The 15576-nt window shown below is 41.4% G+C and overlaps 1 protein-coding gene across 4 annotated transcripts in view; it reads left to right on the top strand.

Moving 5' to 3' along the window:
• The window catches only part of garem (GRB2 associated, regulator of MAPK1), a 133075-nt gene that overhangs the window by 52498 nt on the left and 65001 nt on the right, over positions 1 to 15576 (top strand). Inside the window, exon 3 of one of the 4 annotated variants that reach the window (XM_043688265.1) lies at positions 5309 to 5355. The exons of the other annotated variants lie outside the window; for them this stretch is intronic. Within the exon in view, the coding sequence (XP_043544200.1) occupies positions 5309 to 5355 (47 nt within the window). The remainder of the gene's footprint in view (positions 1 to 5308; positions 5356 to 15576) is intronic. 4 annotated transcript variants of the gene reach the window in all.

The following is a 15576-nucleotide window of genomic DNA, read 5'->3' as shown; positions in this document are numbered from 1 at the left end:
CCCAAAATGCACCTCGCATTTATCTGAATTAAACTCCATCTGCCACTTCTCAACCCATCTGGTCCAGATCCTGTTGTAATCTGAGGTGACCTTCTTCACTGTCCACTACACCTCCAATTTTGGTGTCATCTGCAAACTTACTAACCGTATCTCTTATGCTCGCATCCAAATCATTTATATAAAAGTCACTGGTCACAGGCTTCCAGTCTGAAAAACAACCCGCGCCCCCCACACCCTCTGTCTTCTACCTTTGAGCTAGCTCTGTATCCAAATGGCTAGTTCTCCTGTATTCCATGAGATCTAACATTGCGAACCAGTTTCCCATGGGGAACCTTGTCGAACACCTTACGAAAGTTCATATAGATTACATCTACCATTCTGCCCTCATCAAACCTCTTTGTTACTTCTTCAAAAAACTCAATCAAGTTTGTGAGACATGATTTCCCACGCACAAAGCCATGTTGACTATCCCGAATCAGTCCTTGCCTTTCCAAATACATATACATCCTCTCCCTCAGGATTTCGTACAACAACTTGCTCATCACCGACGTCATGCTCACTGGTCTATAGTACCCTGGCTTGTCCTTATCACCCTTCTTAAACAGTGGCACAGCGTTAGCCAACCTCCAGTCTTCCGGCACCTCACCTGTAACTATCGATGATACAAATATTTCAGTAGGAGGTCCAGCAATCACTTCTCTAGCTTCCCACAGAGTTCTTGGGTACACCTGATCAGGTCCTGGGGATTTATCCACCTTTATACATTTAAAGACATCCAGCACTTCCTCCTCTGTAATCTGGACATTTTGCAAGATGTCACCATCTATTTCCCTACACTCTATATCTTCCATATCTGTTTCCACAGTAAATACTGATGCAAAATATTTGTTTTGTATTTCCCCCATTTTCTGCGGCTCCACACAAAGGCCGCCTTGCTGACCTTTGAGGGGCCCTATTCTCTCCCTAGTTACCCTTTTGTCCTTAATATATTTGTAAAAACCTCACCATCTAATTCCCTACATTCTATATCTTCCATATCTGTTTCCACAGTAAATACTGATGTAAAATATTTGTTTCGTATTTCCCCCATTTTCTGCGGCTCCACACAAAGGCCGCCTTGCTGACCTTTGAGGGGCCCTATTCTCTCCCTAGTTACCCTTTTGTCCTTAATATATATGTAAAAACCCTTTGGATTCTCCTTAATTCTATTTGCCAAAGCTATCTCATGTCCCCTTTTTGCCCTCCTGATTTCCCTCATAAGTATACTCCTACTGCCTTTATATGCTAAGGATTCACTTTATCTATCCTGTCTGTACCTTACACGTGCTTCTTTCTTTTTCTTAACCAAACCCTCAATTTCTTTAGTCATCCAGCATTCTCTGCACCTACCAGCCTTTCCTTTCACCCTAACAGAAATGTACTTTCTCTGGATTCTCGTTATCTCACGTCTGAAGGCTTCCCATTTTCCAGCCGTCCCTTTACATGCGAACATCTGCCCCCAATCAGCTTTTGAAAATTCTTGCCTAATACCATTAAAATTGGCCTTTTTCCAATTTAGAACATCAACTTTTAGATCTGGTCTATCCTTTTCTATCACTATTTTAAATCTAATAGAATTATGGTCGTTGGTCCCAAAGTGCTTCCCCACTGACACCTCAGTCACCTTCCCTACCTTATTTCCCAAGTTTTGCACCTTCTCTTGTAGGGTACATCCACATACTGAATCAGAAAACTGTCTTGTTCACACCTCACAAATTCCTCTCCACCTAAACCCTTAAAACTATGGTAGTCCCAGTCGATGTTTAGAAAGTTAAAATCCCCTACTATAACCACCCTATTATTCTTATAGATAGCTGAGATATCCTTACAAGTTTGTTTCTCAATTTCCCTCTGACTATTAGAGGGTCTATAATACAAACCCAATAAGGTGATCATCCCTTTCTTATTTCTCAGTTCCACCCAAATAACTTCCCTGGATGTATTCCCAGGAATATCCTCCCTCAGCACAGCTGTAATGCTATCCCTTTTCAAAACCGCAACTTCCCCTCCTTTCTTACCTCCTTTCTATCCTTCTTGTAGCATTTGTATCCTGGAAAATTAAGCTGCCAGTCCTGCCCATCCCTGAGCCATGTCTCTGTAATTGCTATGACACCCCAGTCCCATGGTCCTAACCATGCTTTGAGTTCATCTGCCTTCCCTGTTCGGTCCCTTGCATTGAAATAAATGCAGTTTAATTTATTAGTCCTACCTTGTCCCTGCCTGACTCTCTTTTGTTCTCAACTGTACCAGTCTCAGATTGACCTCTCTCCTCACTACCTTCCTGAGCCCCACCTCCCCCGCCCCCCTCCGCCTCACCACCATACTAGTTTAAATGCTCCTGAGCAGCTCTAGCAAATTTCCCTGCCAGTATATTAGTCCCCTTCCAATTTAGGTTCAATCCGTCCTTCTTGTACAGGTCACTTCTATCCGAAAATAGATTCCAGTGATCCAAAAATGTGATTCCTTCCCCCATACACTAGCTCCTCAGCCATGCATTCATCTGCTATATCCTCGTAGTCCTGCCCTCACTAGCTCGAAGCACCTGGAGTTATCCGGATATTACTACTCATGAGGACCTCCTTTTTAAATTCCTACTTAATTCTCTCTAATCTCCTTTCAGAATCTCAACCATTTCCCTTCCTATGTCATTGGTTTTAATGTGTACAATGACCTCTTGCTGGCCCCTCTCCCCCGTGAGAACATTCTGCACCCTCTCTGAGACATCCTTGATCCTAGCACCAGGGAGAAAGTGAGGTCTGCAGATGCTGGAGATCCAAGTCGAAACTTTATTGCTGGAACAGCACAGCAGGTCAGGCAGCATCCAGGGAACAGGAGATTCGACGTTTCGGGCACAGGCCCTTCTTCAGATTCCTGAAGAAGGGCCTGTGCCCGAAACGTCGAATCTCCTGTTCCCTGGATGCTGCCTGACCTGCTGTGCTGTTCCAGCAATAAAGTTTCAACCTAGCACCAGGGAAGCAACACACCATTCTGCTTTTTCGCTGTCCGTACCTTGGATAGAGAATCCCCTAATACAATTGATCTCTTGAACCCCACGTACCCCTTGTTGCATTAGAGTCAGTCTCAATACCAGAAACTTGGCTGTTCGTGCTACATTCCCCTGAGAATCCATCACCCCCTACATTTTCCAAAACACCACAATTGCGTGAAATGGGTATAGCCACAAATGACTCCTGCCCTTGGTGCCTACCTCGCTTACCTTTCCTGGAGTTAACCTCTCTATGTGACTGCATCTGGGACTTACCTGCCTTCTTACAACTGCCATCCATCACATACTGTTGTTGTTGCAAATTCCTCATTGCTTCTAACTGTCTCTCCAACCAATCCATTAGATCTGATCAGATTCTCAACCAATTTATGGCGGACATAATCTGCAGTAGCCCTTAAACTCTCTTTAAGCTCCCACATCTAACAAGAAGCACATCTCACTCTACTAAAGGCCATTTTTGCTCCTTCACAATCTACAGACCCAGAAAATAACACTGTATTATTCCTTTGCAAACACTGCCCCAGGTTAAATTAATAGTTATGGCTTATATTTGAAGTTTGATCAAGAGACATATCTCAAAATATTATAATCAAGAAAGAACCCACTCTACTCACTACTGCAGACTTACTGTAGGCCACACTTAAAACAACAATACACTTACCTGATTCTGTGCTGTGAACTTTGCCGAACAGTTCCTCCAAGTTCAGTTGTGAATTTCATTGTTTGCTAATTTTCCCAGACACACTGCGATGTCCAGTGATTTACGAATTCAAACAACAAAGGCAGTGTCAGTTTCTTTCTCTCTGTCTCTCCTGCACTGACCTCACCATGTGCTTCCTTTGTCTGGTCTTCTCCCTTTTAAAACTGCTGTTGTTTTGACTTTTGTTTTCCAATGTTCCAAAACAATGCAACAGCTTATAGTACAGTAATTGCTGCTCCTGGAATTCGAGGAAATCGCCTCCAGCACTTAAAATATCTCAAAAAAGGAGCAGCTGTTACAGCCAGAAACTTTTCCCATCCTCCATCTTGGATTACCCAGAATCCGATTGGGACTATACTTAGACGCAGAATCAATCCACATTCATATGCAGGAACACCTAGATAAATTCAGGCTTTGGCTATTAAGTGGCAAGTAACACTACTTAAAATTAATTTACAGGATGAGAGTGTTACTGGCTAGGCCAGCATTTATTTTTCATCCCAGCCGGCAGTTCAGAGTCAGCCATGTTGCTCTGGGTCTGAAGTCAGTATTCCTTCTCTATAGAGTCATATGTGGTTTTTCAGACAATCAACAAATGGATTCATCGTCATGTTAGCCTCTTAATTCCAGATTTTTATTGAAACTAAATTCCACTATTTGTCATGGTGGGAGTCAAACCCGGGTGCCCCAGAACTTTACCACATCAGAACAAATTTCTAAAGCTGATCATATTCAACCAAATATCTTTAAGTGTGTACTGTTATTAGTTTACACTAATGTGTTGTCAAAGATGAATGTTTCACCAAATCTTAAATTCAAGGATTCTATACAAAAAAGCAGTTATGTTTACTATAATGCAGGGTGGAGTTTAAAATTGCAGCCTGAAACTAAGGCATAAGTCCATCAGGCCAGATCAGATTAAAGTCATGGATGGTAGAGAAATGTAGGATATTCAGATAGAAAGAAAGTTGCAGCTATTTTGCAATATATAGTAGGAACAGACCCTATTAAAAATTTTCCGAATTTTCTTTTGTTGCTTTGGCTGATTACATTGGATTGTGTGATACTAATGCAAAACCAAGAAAGCATGAGGTACATTTGATTTGGTAGGTTTCACTCTGCACTTGAGGTGGGGGAATGATTTTTTAAAATACTGAGTCTTAAACCAAAGTATATTAATGAAAGTATATCTCATAACAAGTTGATTAGAAAATATCAAGAATAAATGTAATGGTTGGAATGCCAATACTTTGAAATTTTCCCATAGATCTTGAAACAAATATGTGAACAACTTACTCTCTGCATTGGTTGAGAAATTCTGTATGTATCTGCTATGAACTGAGGAAGATTTGAAAAGAAGTTGGTAGTTAGTTTCGTTTTGTTGTTAGGTAAGATCACCAATTGGTATGTGAGAATGTAGGATTTTTATTTTGTTTCATGCAAAGATGAGTTGTTTTGATTGAAATGAGTAAATCCACTGAATTTTCTTTATGTTCACAAACTGTAAGCAATTGAATTTCAGTGTACATCTGGCTTATTCTTTCTTCTGATCTTTCTTACAGTTTGGAGAAGTCTGAGGCTGAAAAAAAATGCAGAAGTTTAATTCACAGCAAGTACTGTTGTTGCATCCCTAACCTTTGTAGCTGTATTGTTGTCAACACAGCCATACCTTTAGACTTGATTGCAAGACTGCTTGTAGCAATCATTTAGCCATCCAGACTTAACTGAATTAGAAGGTTTTACTTTTCAGTCAGCTTGCTTCCTTGTAACGATGAACTGTGGAATTTTTAGAAAATGTATTTTTTCGGCTTTGATTGTGGAAAACCTAAACTAGTTAATACATTTTGCTGGTGTTGAGTGGAGGCCAGAAAGACAGGCCCAGGAGATATTTAGAGGAACAGGGAGAGTAGTTTAAGAAACCAGTGGAAAGAAGCTGAATATGAGTCAGCAGAGAGAAATCGAGAAGAACAGTATGGAGGCAAGGAAAGGAAATAATGAGGACAGAAAAAATGAACACAAACGTATAAAATGGAAGCAGGCGTCAGCCATTAAGCCCTTCAAGCCTGCTACACCACTTAGTATGATCATCATCTAATCATCCTGTTCAGAGATGTTATTACACATCTCTGAAGCAGATGGGATGTGCTCCTAGGCCTCCTGGTTCAGAGGTTGGGACATTACCACTGCATCACAAGAATCTTAACATGTCATCATGCATCAGCCTGCTATATCAGGAATCGGTTTGGTAAACCTTTGTTACACTCCCACTGTAGGCAGAACATCTTCAGGTAAGAGATCAAAACTGCACACACCATTCAAAATGTGGCTTCACCAAAACCCTGTACAGTTGCACTTAGACATCTCTGTTTCTCGCAGCTTGAATCCTCTTGCTATGAAGTCAAGCTTACAACTTGCCGCCTTTGCGGTCTGCTGTACCTGTATGCTTGCTTTCTGTGACTGATTTACAAGGCCACCCAGGTCTCGTTGCATCTTCATCTTACCCAGTCTTTCGCCATTCAGATAATCTTCCTTCCAGTTTTTGTTAGCAAAGTAGATAAATTGCTTATCTGTTTATCTGCTTCATTTGCCCATTCCCTCAATTTGTCCAAATCATACTGAAGCATCTCTGCTTCCTCCTCACAACACACTCAATGCCCATTTTGTCATGTCTGCCAGACGTTCTCCAGGTAAGAACCTGTCAGTGTCTAAAAGCTACTTTTTGTATCTGCAATTAATGACCTATGACCCATAGCTTTATTCCATATCATCAGTTTTGTATCAAGTTAAGCAGCTTTACATTTGTCAAAAGATTTGACTACATTTAACCAATATTTTTAATCAGCTTTTAGTTATTTAGTATTGAAAGTAGGAGTATTATTCTTAAGGCTCATTCTTCAATTCCAGAGCTCCCCTTCCCCATCCCCCGAAATTAGTATACTGCTCAGAACTTGAATTTGACAAGCCTACTGGGTGTTAAATAATTTTTGTCAAGCTAATCTATGATATCAAGAAATAATGGTTGGCAATCTAACTTTGAAAATTTTGTTTCCATGCACAAACTACTTTTGCAATGTGTTTTCTATTGACAGATTTTTAATCAGTGAGGGCATCAAAAAGTTTTGAGGACTTACCAGATTAGCCATGATCTCTTTGAATAGGTTGAATGTCCAGCTTTGCTCCTGCATCTTATGGCTATGCCTACACCATTACATGGAGCTACTGCTGATATTCTCTCTCATGGTACACAGTTAAGTGTTAAAAATGCTGTTGACCTAGTTTTACAAGAGTGCAACTTTGTGGTCTAAAGGTGGGAAAGCAGATTGAGTGCAGCTGTGGTGGTGCAGAAAACATTTTACAATCCTAGAATGTGGGTGGGTATTCTTCTCATAACCCTTAAAGTTGTAACTTTTAGTATTTCTATGAGCATATATACATACTGTCTGGGTGTGTTTACAAGCATGTTCATATCCGTATACTCACCATTGTATTTAGCTTTATATAAATGTGCAGTGTGTATTGTGTGTATATACATATCCAAATAAATGGTTTGGTGTGCTTTAATGCATGTGAGTTTATATGGATGAATGGAGTAGTGGCCAAGTGTAGGTGGGTGGAGATTGAGAGTTGGTGGCTGTGGATGGGTGCGGTATGGGAGTTCGTGGGCATAGATGGATGATGAATGTGCAGGTGAGTGTAGGGATGAATGAGAGGAGGTGAAGGGCTAGTCTGCAAAACTAAATTAGTTAATTAAACTTCGGATTAATTCTAGTATTTTGAACAGTTTTAAATTAAAGATTACAAAGCTCTGACCTGCAATAATGAATTGCAATTTAGTTTAAATTAAAACTAAATTGCATGGCAATAAATATATGATCTGGCACTCTGACGTATGCCATGAAACACATGCAAAATTTTAAATCACTTGTAAGTATTTAATTTGTTGATTAGTTTCCAATTTGAGTGAAAACTTGTGCCTCCCTCTGAAAATACATGTACTACCCTGAATAATCATATTTCCACAATAAGTGCAACCATTATATGGAGCTATATCAAGTAAAAACTATTTCTTCTGCTTTTGCTTCAAAAGATTTTACTGTGATTCATTGTTCTTGCAGCAATTTGAGTAAGTCGGCCAGAATTGCTAACATATATATTCTGAGAAATCTCCATAGTGGATACCAGCATATATGAAATATTTGCCTAGTGGACATGGTAACTGGTATGACTGGTCTCTGGGAAGGAGTTTGCAATTGCTATAATATTGGGTGAGTGTGGAGGAAATGCATCTCTTCCTTCGGGGGAAAAAAACCCCTCCTCATACAAATTAGAAATCTGAAGTAAGGAAACACAACTGTTTGGAAAAACGTGATGAATAATTGCTCTACCGTGTTGAACACCCCTGAGAGAAGCACCAAGGGTACCAAGGTCAGCAAGAGTGGCTAGTAGCACCAGTACTGACCAAGCTAGTTGATTCCTGACTGATATATTTACTGATGAAAGAACTAACACACAAAAATCTGCCGTGGCTTATCGTACATACTTTCCTGTTACTGATGAACCTGACAGTTTATTCGTCAAAGTGGCCAGTTCGTCTTTGCGGAGATAAGGTCTCATTTCTAACTGAGGGCTTCCTACTACCAGCATGCTAAAGGAGATGGATTCAGTAGCTCAAAACTGGATATTTGAGGCAATCTGGGCTTTCTGCACAAGCAGAATGGTGTACCAATGCAATCTTTAACATCATGTCATGTCATTTTACATTATCATCAACTGAGTATAAACCTCGTGTGTTGAAGAAGGTAGTAAGAAGTGCCAGGATTAGGACCAGGCTTTTTTTAGAAAAGAAAAGCTGCTGCCAACCCAGTGAAGTTTAGCATGGAATCTCTGTATGCTAAGCAGCGTTTACTAGACAGAGTTAAGTGATCCCACAATCAATGGATTAAATAAAAGCTCTGCAGTCCTGTCAAACATGAATGGCAACTAACAATTAAATCCCCCATGAGGAGGACCTTGAGCCCCTCCATCTCCTCTTCTCGCACAGACCCAATCAGTCCCCCTCCATTGACACTCATCTACCTGGTAGAACTGGTCCTCGCCCTTAACAATACTCCCACTGCCTTCAAACCAGAAGGTTAGCCATTGGTATCCTCGTGGGTCCAAGCTGTGCCTGCTTCCTCATAGGGTATGTGGAACAGTTCCCCCTTTCCGCAGCTATACTTGCACCATTCTCCGTCTTTTCTACCGCTACATGGATGACTATATCACTGCTGTCTCATCTTCCCACAAGGAGCTCGAACAGTTCATCCGCTTCTCCCACATCTTCCACCTTGACCTCCAATTCAACTGGACAATCTCTGACACCTCTCTCCCTTTCCTGGACCTCTGTCTTTATCCCCAGCAACTGACTCAGCACTGGGATCTGTTACAATCACTCCGATTCTCATAGCTGCCTTAATCCCATCCCCCGGCAAAAACACAATGCCATACTCCTTGTTCCGCCGCCTCCACCGTATCTGTTCTCAGGCTGAGCAATTCCACTCCAGGACATCAGATGTCATTCTACCACAATTTCCCTCCCCCTATATCGAAAGTGCCCTCATTGCATCTCCTCCATTTTTCTCATCTTTGCCCTCAATCAAAACTCCCCTAGCCGCAACAAATATAGAATCCCTCTGGTGCTCACCTTCCACCCCACTAATCTCCTCCAAATCCAGTGCATCATCCTCCACCATTTCTGTCACCTGCAGTCTGACCCACCACCAAAATGATATTTCCCTCCCCACCCCTTCCCGCTTTCTGCAGAGACCATTCCCTCATGACTCCCTCATTAGGTCCACAGTCCTCACAAATCCCTTCTTCACACCTGGACCCTTTCCCTGCAGCTGCAGAAGGTGTAAAACCTGCCCTGACACCTCCCTGCTCACATCCATCCAAGGCCCTGAACAATCATTCTAAGCCTGGCAGAGATTTGCATGCATTTCCTATAACTTGATTTATTGTATCTGTTGCTCCCGATGTGGTGGTCTCTATATCAGGAGGATTGAGCACAAACTTGGGAACTGGTTCAGGGGGCATTTATGGTATCCTTGAATCAACCCTGCCTTACAATTGCCATCCATTTTAACTCCCCTGACAATATGTCTATCTTGGGTCTCTTCTACCCTCAACGCAAAGCAACATGTAAACAGGAGGAAGAACAGCTTGCCTTCCACCTCCAGGATCTTACAACGATTTAGCCTTAACATAGAATTCACCAGCTTCCAAATCTCCCCAACCCCATGTTATCCCGGGCCCAGCCCTCCCTCTCCACCCTGCCCCCTTAACCTGACTTTACCTATCCAGCTTCCTTTCCACCTATCCACTCCACCCTTCCCACTGACCAATCATAGCTACCTCCTGCCTGTATCCACCTATTGCCATCCCACAAACCTTTCCCCCAACCCCACTCCCTTCCCTCTATTTATTTCGCAGCCCCCTTCCCCTCCCCAAGTCCTGATGAAATGTTCTGACCTGAAATGTCAACTCCCCTCTCTTCTGAAGCAGCTTGACCTGCTGTGCTTTTTCAGCTCAATATTTCATCCACTCTAACAATTAAATAACAAGCAGAGGAAGGACTTCAATAAATCTTCCCATTCTCGGTGATGATGGAGTCCAGCATTAAATTGCAAACTAAACACGCTGAATCATTTGTAACACCCTGTGAAAGTATTGAGTGGATGATCTTTCATGGCCTCGTGAGATCCCTAACAAAATGGGGCCAGGCTTCCTCCAACGAGATTCCACTTTATTTTACTTTCAAAAAATGATGACTGAGCCTACTTGATCATACAAAAACAACTGTGGTACTGTAGCCTTTTGCATCAGGGCTAGCCCTACCTCTCGCTAAGCTGTATAGTTATTATTGCCTAATTATGTCCTATCTACAAAATGAAGGAACATTCCAATTCAGCCAATTACTGTACCATCCGACATTAGCAAGCTCGTGGATGGTGTCATTGACAGTGCCTATCAAGTGACATTTGCTTATCAGTTACTCTGTAATAATGTTTTTGGGTTCTGCCAGAATTGCTCCATTCCAAATCTTTTCTCAAGAATTGAATATAGGATAACAAATTGAAGTATATTTGGAGAGACATATAGAAGTTATATAGCTTTGGCTGCCCACTTCCCAGATCATTTCCACCATGTACAGGAGTGCAGTGGAATACCTTCATTTGCCTTATTGATTGCAGTTCCAACAATATTTGAGCAGCTTGACATTTTCCAAGGCAGACCAACTTTGATCATCAACTTTAGCATGCATTCCACCACTGCAGTAGTGGCAATAGGATCTGCATCCCTTCTGCAGTTGCACTTCTTCAACAGAACCTTATCAACCCATATACTGCCCTCTGAACAAGGATCATATGTACATTAGAGCATTTCATCCATCATATCAGTGTTGAATTTCTGAATAAGATTTCACTTGGTGCCATTTTCCTGCCTCTTTTTGTAAAATCCCACATATTGTTCATTTTTAAATAACAGTCCTTTTAGAAGGTCTTGGTTAACTGTCTGCACCAAACTGGCAGGCAGTGCATCCCACACCTTAACCACTTATTAGGTGAAAAATGTGTTTCCCGACTGCTTTTGCTTCTTTTGTCAATGACTTTAAATTAGTGCCCTTTTATTCGCGATTCTTCCACAAATGTGAACAGTTTCCCCCTTTCAGTTCTCTCCAGACCCTTTTGAATATTTGTCAGATTTCCTCACCGCTGTTTCTTCAAGAAAAAAACAGCCCTAACCCCTTCAATTCTTCATAACTGAAGTTCCTCATCCCCAGAGCAATTTGAATGATGATTTACTGCACTATAACCAAGGCTTTTACACCCTTCCTAAACATATCCAGGGATGGGTACAATGCTCCAAGTAGGGCCACCTTAGCACGTTATAGAAGTTCACCTTAATCTCCTTGCTATTGTCATCTATGTCCCTGTTAATAACACCTAGGTATGGTATGTTTTATTATCCACTCTCTTTCAATCTGTACTACCACCTGTTAATGACTTGTGCACATATACATCTGGGTCCTTCTGTCCTGCATCCTCTTTAGAATTGCATCTTTTATATTGCGTCTCCACAATCTGTCTACCAAAATGAATCTAATTGCTTTCCAAATTGAGCTTCCATCTGCCACCTGTTTGCCCATTCTGCCAACTTGACTTTGTCCTTTAGAAGTTTTGGTGTATCTTTGCAGTTTAAAATTATTATAAAGTTCATATTTCCCACACATTATGAAAGTATGCCCTGTACACCAAAGGTCTAGATCAACCAAGATGGGCGGCACGGTGGCACAGTGATTAGTACTGTTGCCTCACAGCGCCAGAGACCTGGCTTCAATTCCCGCCTCCGGCGACTGACTGTGTGGAGTTTGCACATTCTCCCAGTGTCTGCGTGGGTTTCCTCCCATAGTCCAAAAATGTTCAGGTTAGGTGAATTGGCCAAGCTAAATTCCCTGTAGTGTTCGGTGAAGGGGTGAAATGTAGGGGAATGGGTCTGGGTTGGTTGCGCTTCGGCGGGTCGGTGTGGACTTGTTGGGCAGAAGGGCCTGTTTCCACACTATAAGTAATCTAATCTAACCCAAGCTAATTTCGAACTGTATCAGGATTCCTTAGTTATCGCTGAGTCATTTGGAACTGCCTCCCAAGCAGCATTGTGTATGGCACTGTGACATATAGCAGCTGTTGCTCAAGAAAGTTGTCTACCACTATCCCCTTGAGGGCAGTTGAAGATGGCCATAAAATGTTGGCCTTCCGAAAAAAACCTTACATCCTATGATAAGATCATAAGACATAGGAGCAGAAATTAGGCCATTAAGCTCTGCCATTCAATCGTGGCTGATCGGTTTTTCGACCCCATTTTCCTGCTTTTTTCCCAAACCTTTGATCCCCTTGGCAATCAACTTAGCGATCTCTGTTTTAAATATACTCAATGACCTGGTTTCCCCACCCTTCTGTGGCATTGAATTCTACAGATTCACCACTCTGGCTAAAGAAGTTTCTCCTTATCTCCGTAATGATGGAAGAAAAGCCTTTTTAAGATTAACAATTTGCCAAGATTTAAGTAATTTACTTGAATGTCACTGTAGTGTCAAGTCACAGTTTCTGTACTAAAATGGTTTAAAGTCAGAATCCAAATATAGAACCCTTGCAAGTTGCATGTCAAAAGCTGTGATGTCTACAGATAATCTTGTGCTCTGTTCTTTCACAATCCATGTAAGAACATGATGTGATAGAGCTTGACAAGAGCCCAAGTGATAAATCACAATGAGATAAAACTGATTTAAATTAACATATCAATTTCTGTCCATGGCTTAATTTACTTACGGCTCAACAAGTCCACACCGACCCTCCTAAAAGCAACCCACCCAGAACCATTCCCCTACATTTACCCCTTCACCTAACACTGCGGGCAATTTAGCATGGCCAATTCGCCTAACGTTCCCATCTTTGTGTTGTGGGAGGAAACCGGAGCACCCAAAGGGAACCCACGCAGACACTGGAAAAATGTGCAAACTTCACACAGACAGTTGCCTGAGGCAGGAATTGAACCCGGGTCTCTGGTGCTGTGAGGCAGCAGTGCTAACCACTGTGCCACCGTGCTGCCCACAAATTCATGAACAGAAGCAGATATCTTGGTTTATCTCTGCAGAATTTCAAAATTCCGTTTATAACTTTTGCATTACTGCCAATGGTCCTGGTAGAGAGGTCCTGAGGAGCATTTGTCACAAGCCAGGTTTTGAAGGGCAATTGGTCCTCTTTTTTATAATCTTGTTTCTGTGAGTCAAAACAAACTTTTTTTTTAAAAGCATGCAGATATCACTAATTAATTATATAACTAACTGGATCAAAATGAAGGAGCCAATTACCAAGATTTTCATGAGTGAAAGAAAGACTAATTTTCTTTTGAGATATTATTTGGGTGGCACGTTGGCACAGTGGTTAGCACTGCTGCCTCACAGCGCCAGAGACCCGGGTTCAATTCCTACCTCAGGAAACTGTCTGTGTGGAGTTTGCACATTCTCCCTGTGTCTGTGTGGGTTTCCTCCAGGTGCTCCTGTTTCCTCCCACAGTCCAAAAATGTGCAGGTTAGGTGAATTGGCCATGCTAAATTGCCCGTAGTGTTAGGTGAAGAGGTAAATGTAGAGGAATGGGTCTGGGTGGGTTGCTCTTTGGAGGGTCAGTGTGGACTTGTTGGGCCGAAGGGCCTGTTTCCACACTGTAAGGAATCTAATCTATTCTAATCATAAATCAAAACACAACATCCAATGCACATAGTGTGTGAATAAAGGTTATGCAGTTAAAAATCCTTTATGTTCTTGACGCATTAAATTTATAACCTCAAACAACATTTGTTTAATTGTTGACTGGTATCCTCAGTAGATGGTGAAGTTTATAGATATTTGAGAACTCAGTGAGAGGTTGTTTTCCCCAATTTGTTTCTACACCATGTGCTGGCTTTTGAGATGATGAAAAAGGCTGACAGAGAGCGAGCTTTTCAGTAATTGTCATCACCAATCTGTGTTCATTCTTTTTGCTGAGCTGTTCAAAAAAAAATTCAGCTATTGAAATATAGTTATGTTATTACTGAATCTGGCACCATTGTCTTTCCAAGCGGTCTAACTGGTAGGTAAGCCTTACTTTTCCAAATATGAAATTATTATACAACTATGACTTAGGGAGGCGATGACCTAGTGATATTATCACTGACCTATTAATCGAGAGACGAGGTAATGTTCTGGATACGTAGGTTCAAATCCTGGCTTGGCAGACGGTGGAATTTGAATTCAGTAGAAATTCTGGAATTAAGAGTCTGATCATGAAACCATTACTGATTTTTAGAAAAATCCACCTGGACAGTGATGTATTACATCATGGGGTAAACCCTCCTGCTTAATTTAAGCCAGCAACACAGAACAGATTTATCCCGTGCAATAATCTGTGAAAAATCGAGAGGCCAAGAACAATTTGAAGTAAAAATTAACAACTTTATTTCAAAAAGTATAACAGAGAATAGTTAGCTAACAAATATTTACAACTCCTTCCTCTTTTACTCTCTTTTCTATAATAATAGTGTGATTAAAACTCCCGATTAAGATTTACCAAAATTCAAATTTTCAAACCACATCAGATGCCAAATCTTCTCTTTATATTTTCCTTTGTCATGTTTTCTTCTTAGGGATTTTTGTTTCACAGGTTACTGATCGATAAAGATACCTTTTAAGAGAGCTATTCTCTGGGAAGTCTGCAGATGCTGGTGGCTTGACAGGTCTCCTCTCAACTGTTTAATTTTCCCTTCCTGAAGAAGGGCTTATGCCCGAAACGTTGATTCTCCTGTTCCCTGGATGCTGCCTGACCTGCTGCGCCTTTCCAGCAACACATTTCCAGGACTTGTTGGGCCAAAGGGCCTGTTTCCACATTGTAAGTAATCTAATCTAATCTAAAAAAAAAAAAAAAAGCTCTGATCTCCAGCATCTGCAGACCTCACTCTCTCCTGGTTTTAACCCCCCAAAGCATCGGATTGTGTTATTGAATTTAGTATATTCACAATCTTAAAAGCCAAACTAGATTTCAGTTGGTTATTTTTCGGGGTATAATTTAAACTGATTGGCCTAATTCAAACTTGCTTTGTCATCTCCAGGCAACCAGCTAATCAAGTTGTTGGACCAAATGTTACATTATATCTTGTTCCGAACACTTGGTGCTGTGTCAAGTAGTTCTGCTGGCTTTTAATTCTCTTAAAGGTACAATACACCCACATCTTCCTAACAGATGTGATTGACTGTTAGCTG

This window comes from Chiloscyllium plagiosum, chromosome 4 (assembly GCF_004010195.1).
Source record: "Chiloscyllium plagiosum isolate BGI_BamShark_2017 chromosome 4, ASM401019v2, whole genome shotgun sequence".
In the NCBI taxonomy this organism is placed as follows: Eukaryota; Metazoa; Chordata; class Chondrichthyes; order Orectolobiformes; family Hemiscylliidae; genus Chiloscyllium; species Chiloscyllium plagiosum.
Note: the sequence above shows the minus strand (reverse complement) of the source record. Positions and strands in the feature narration are given on the sequence as shown.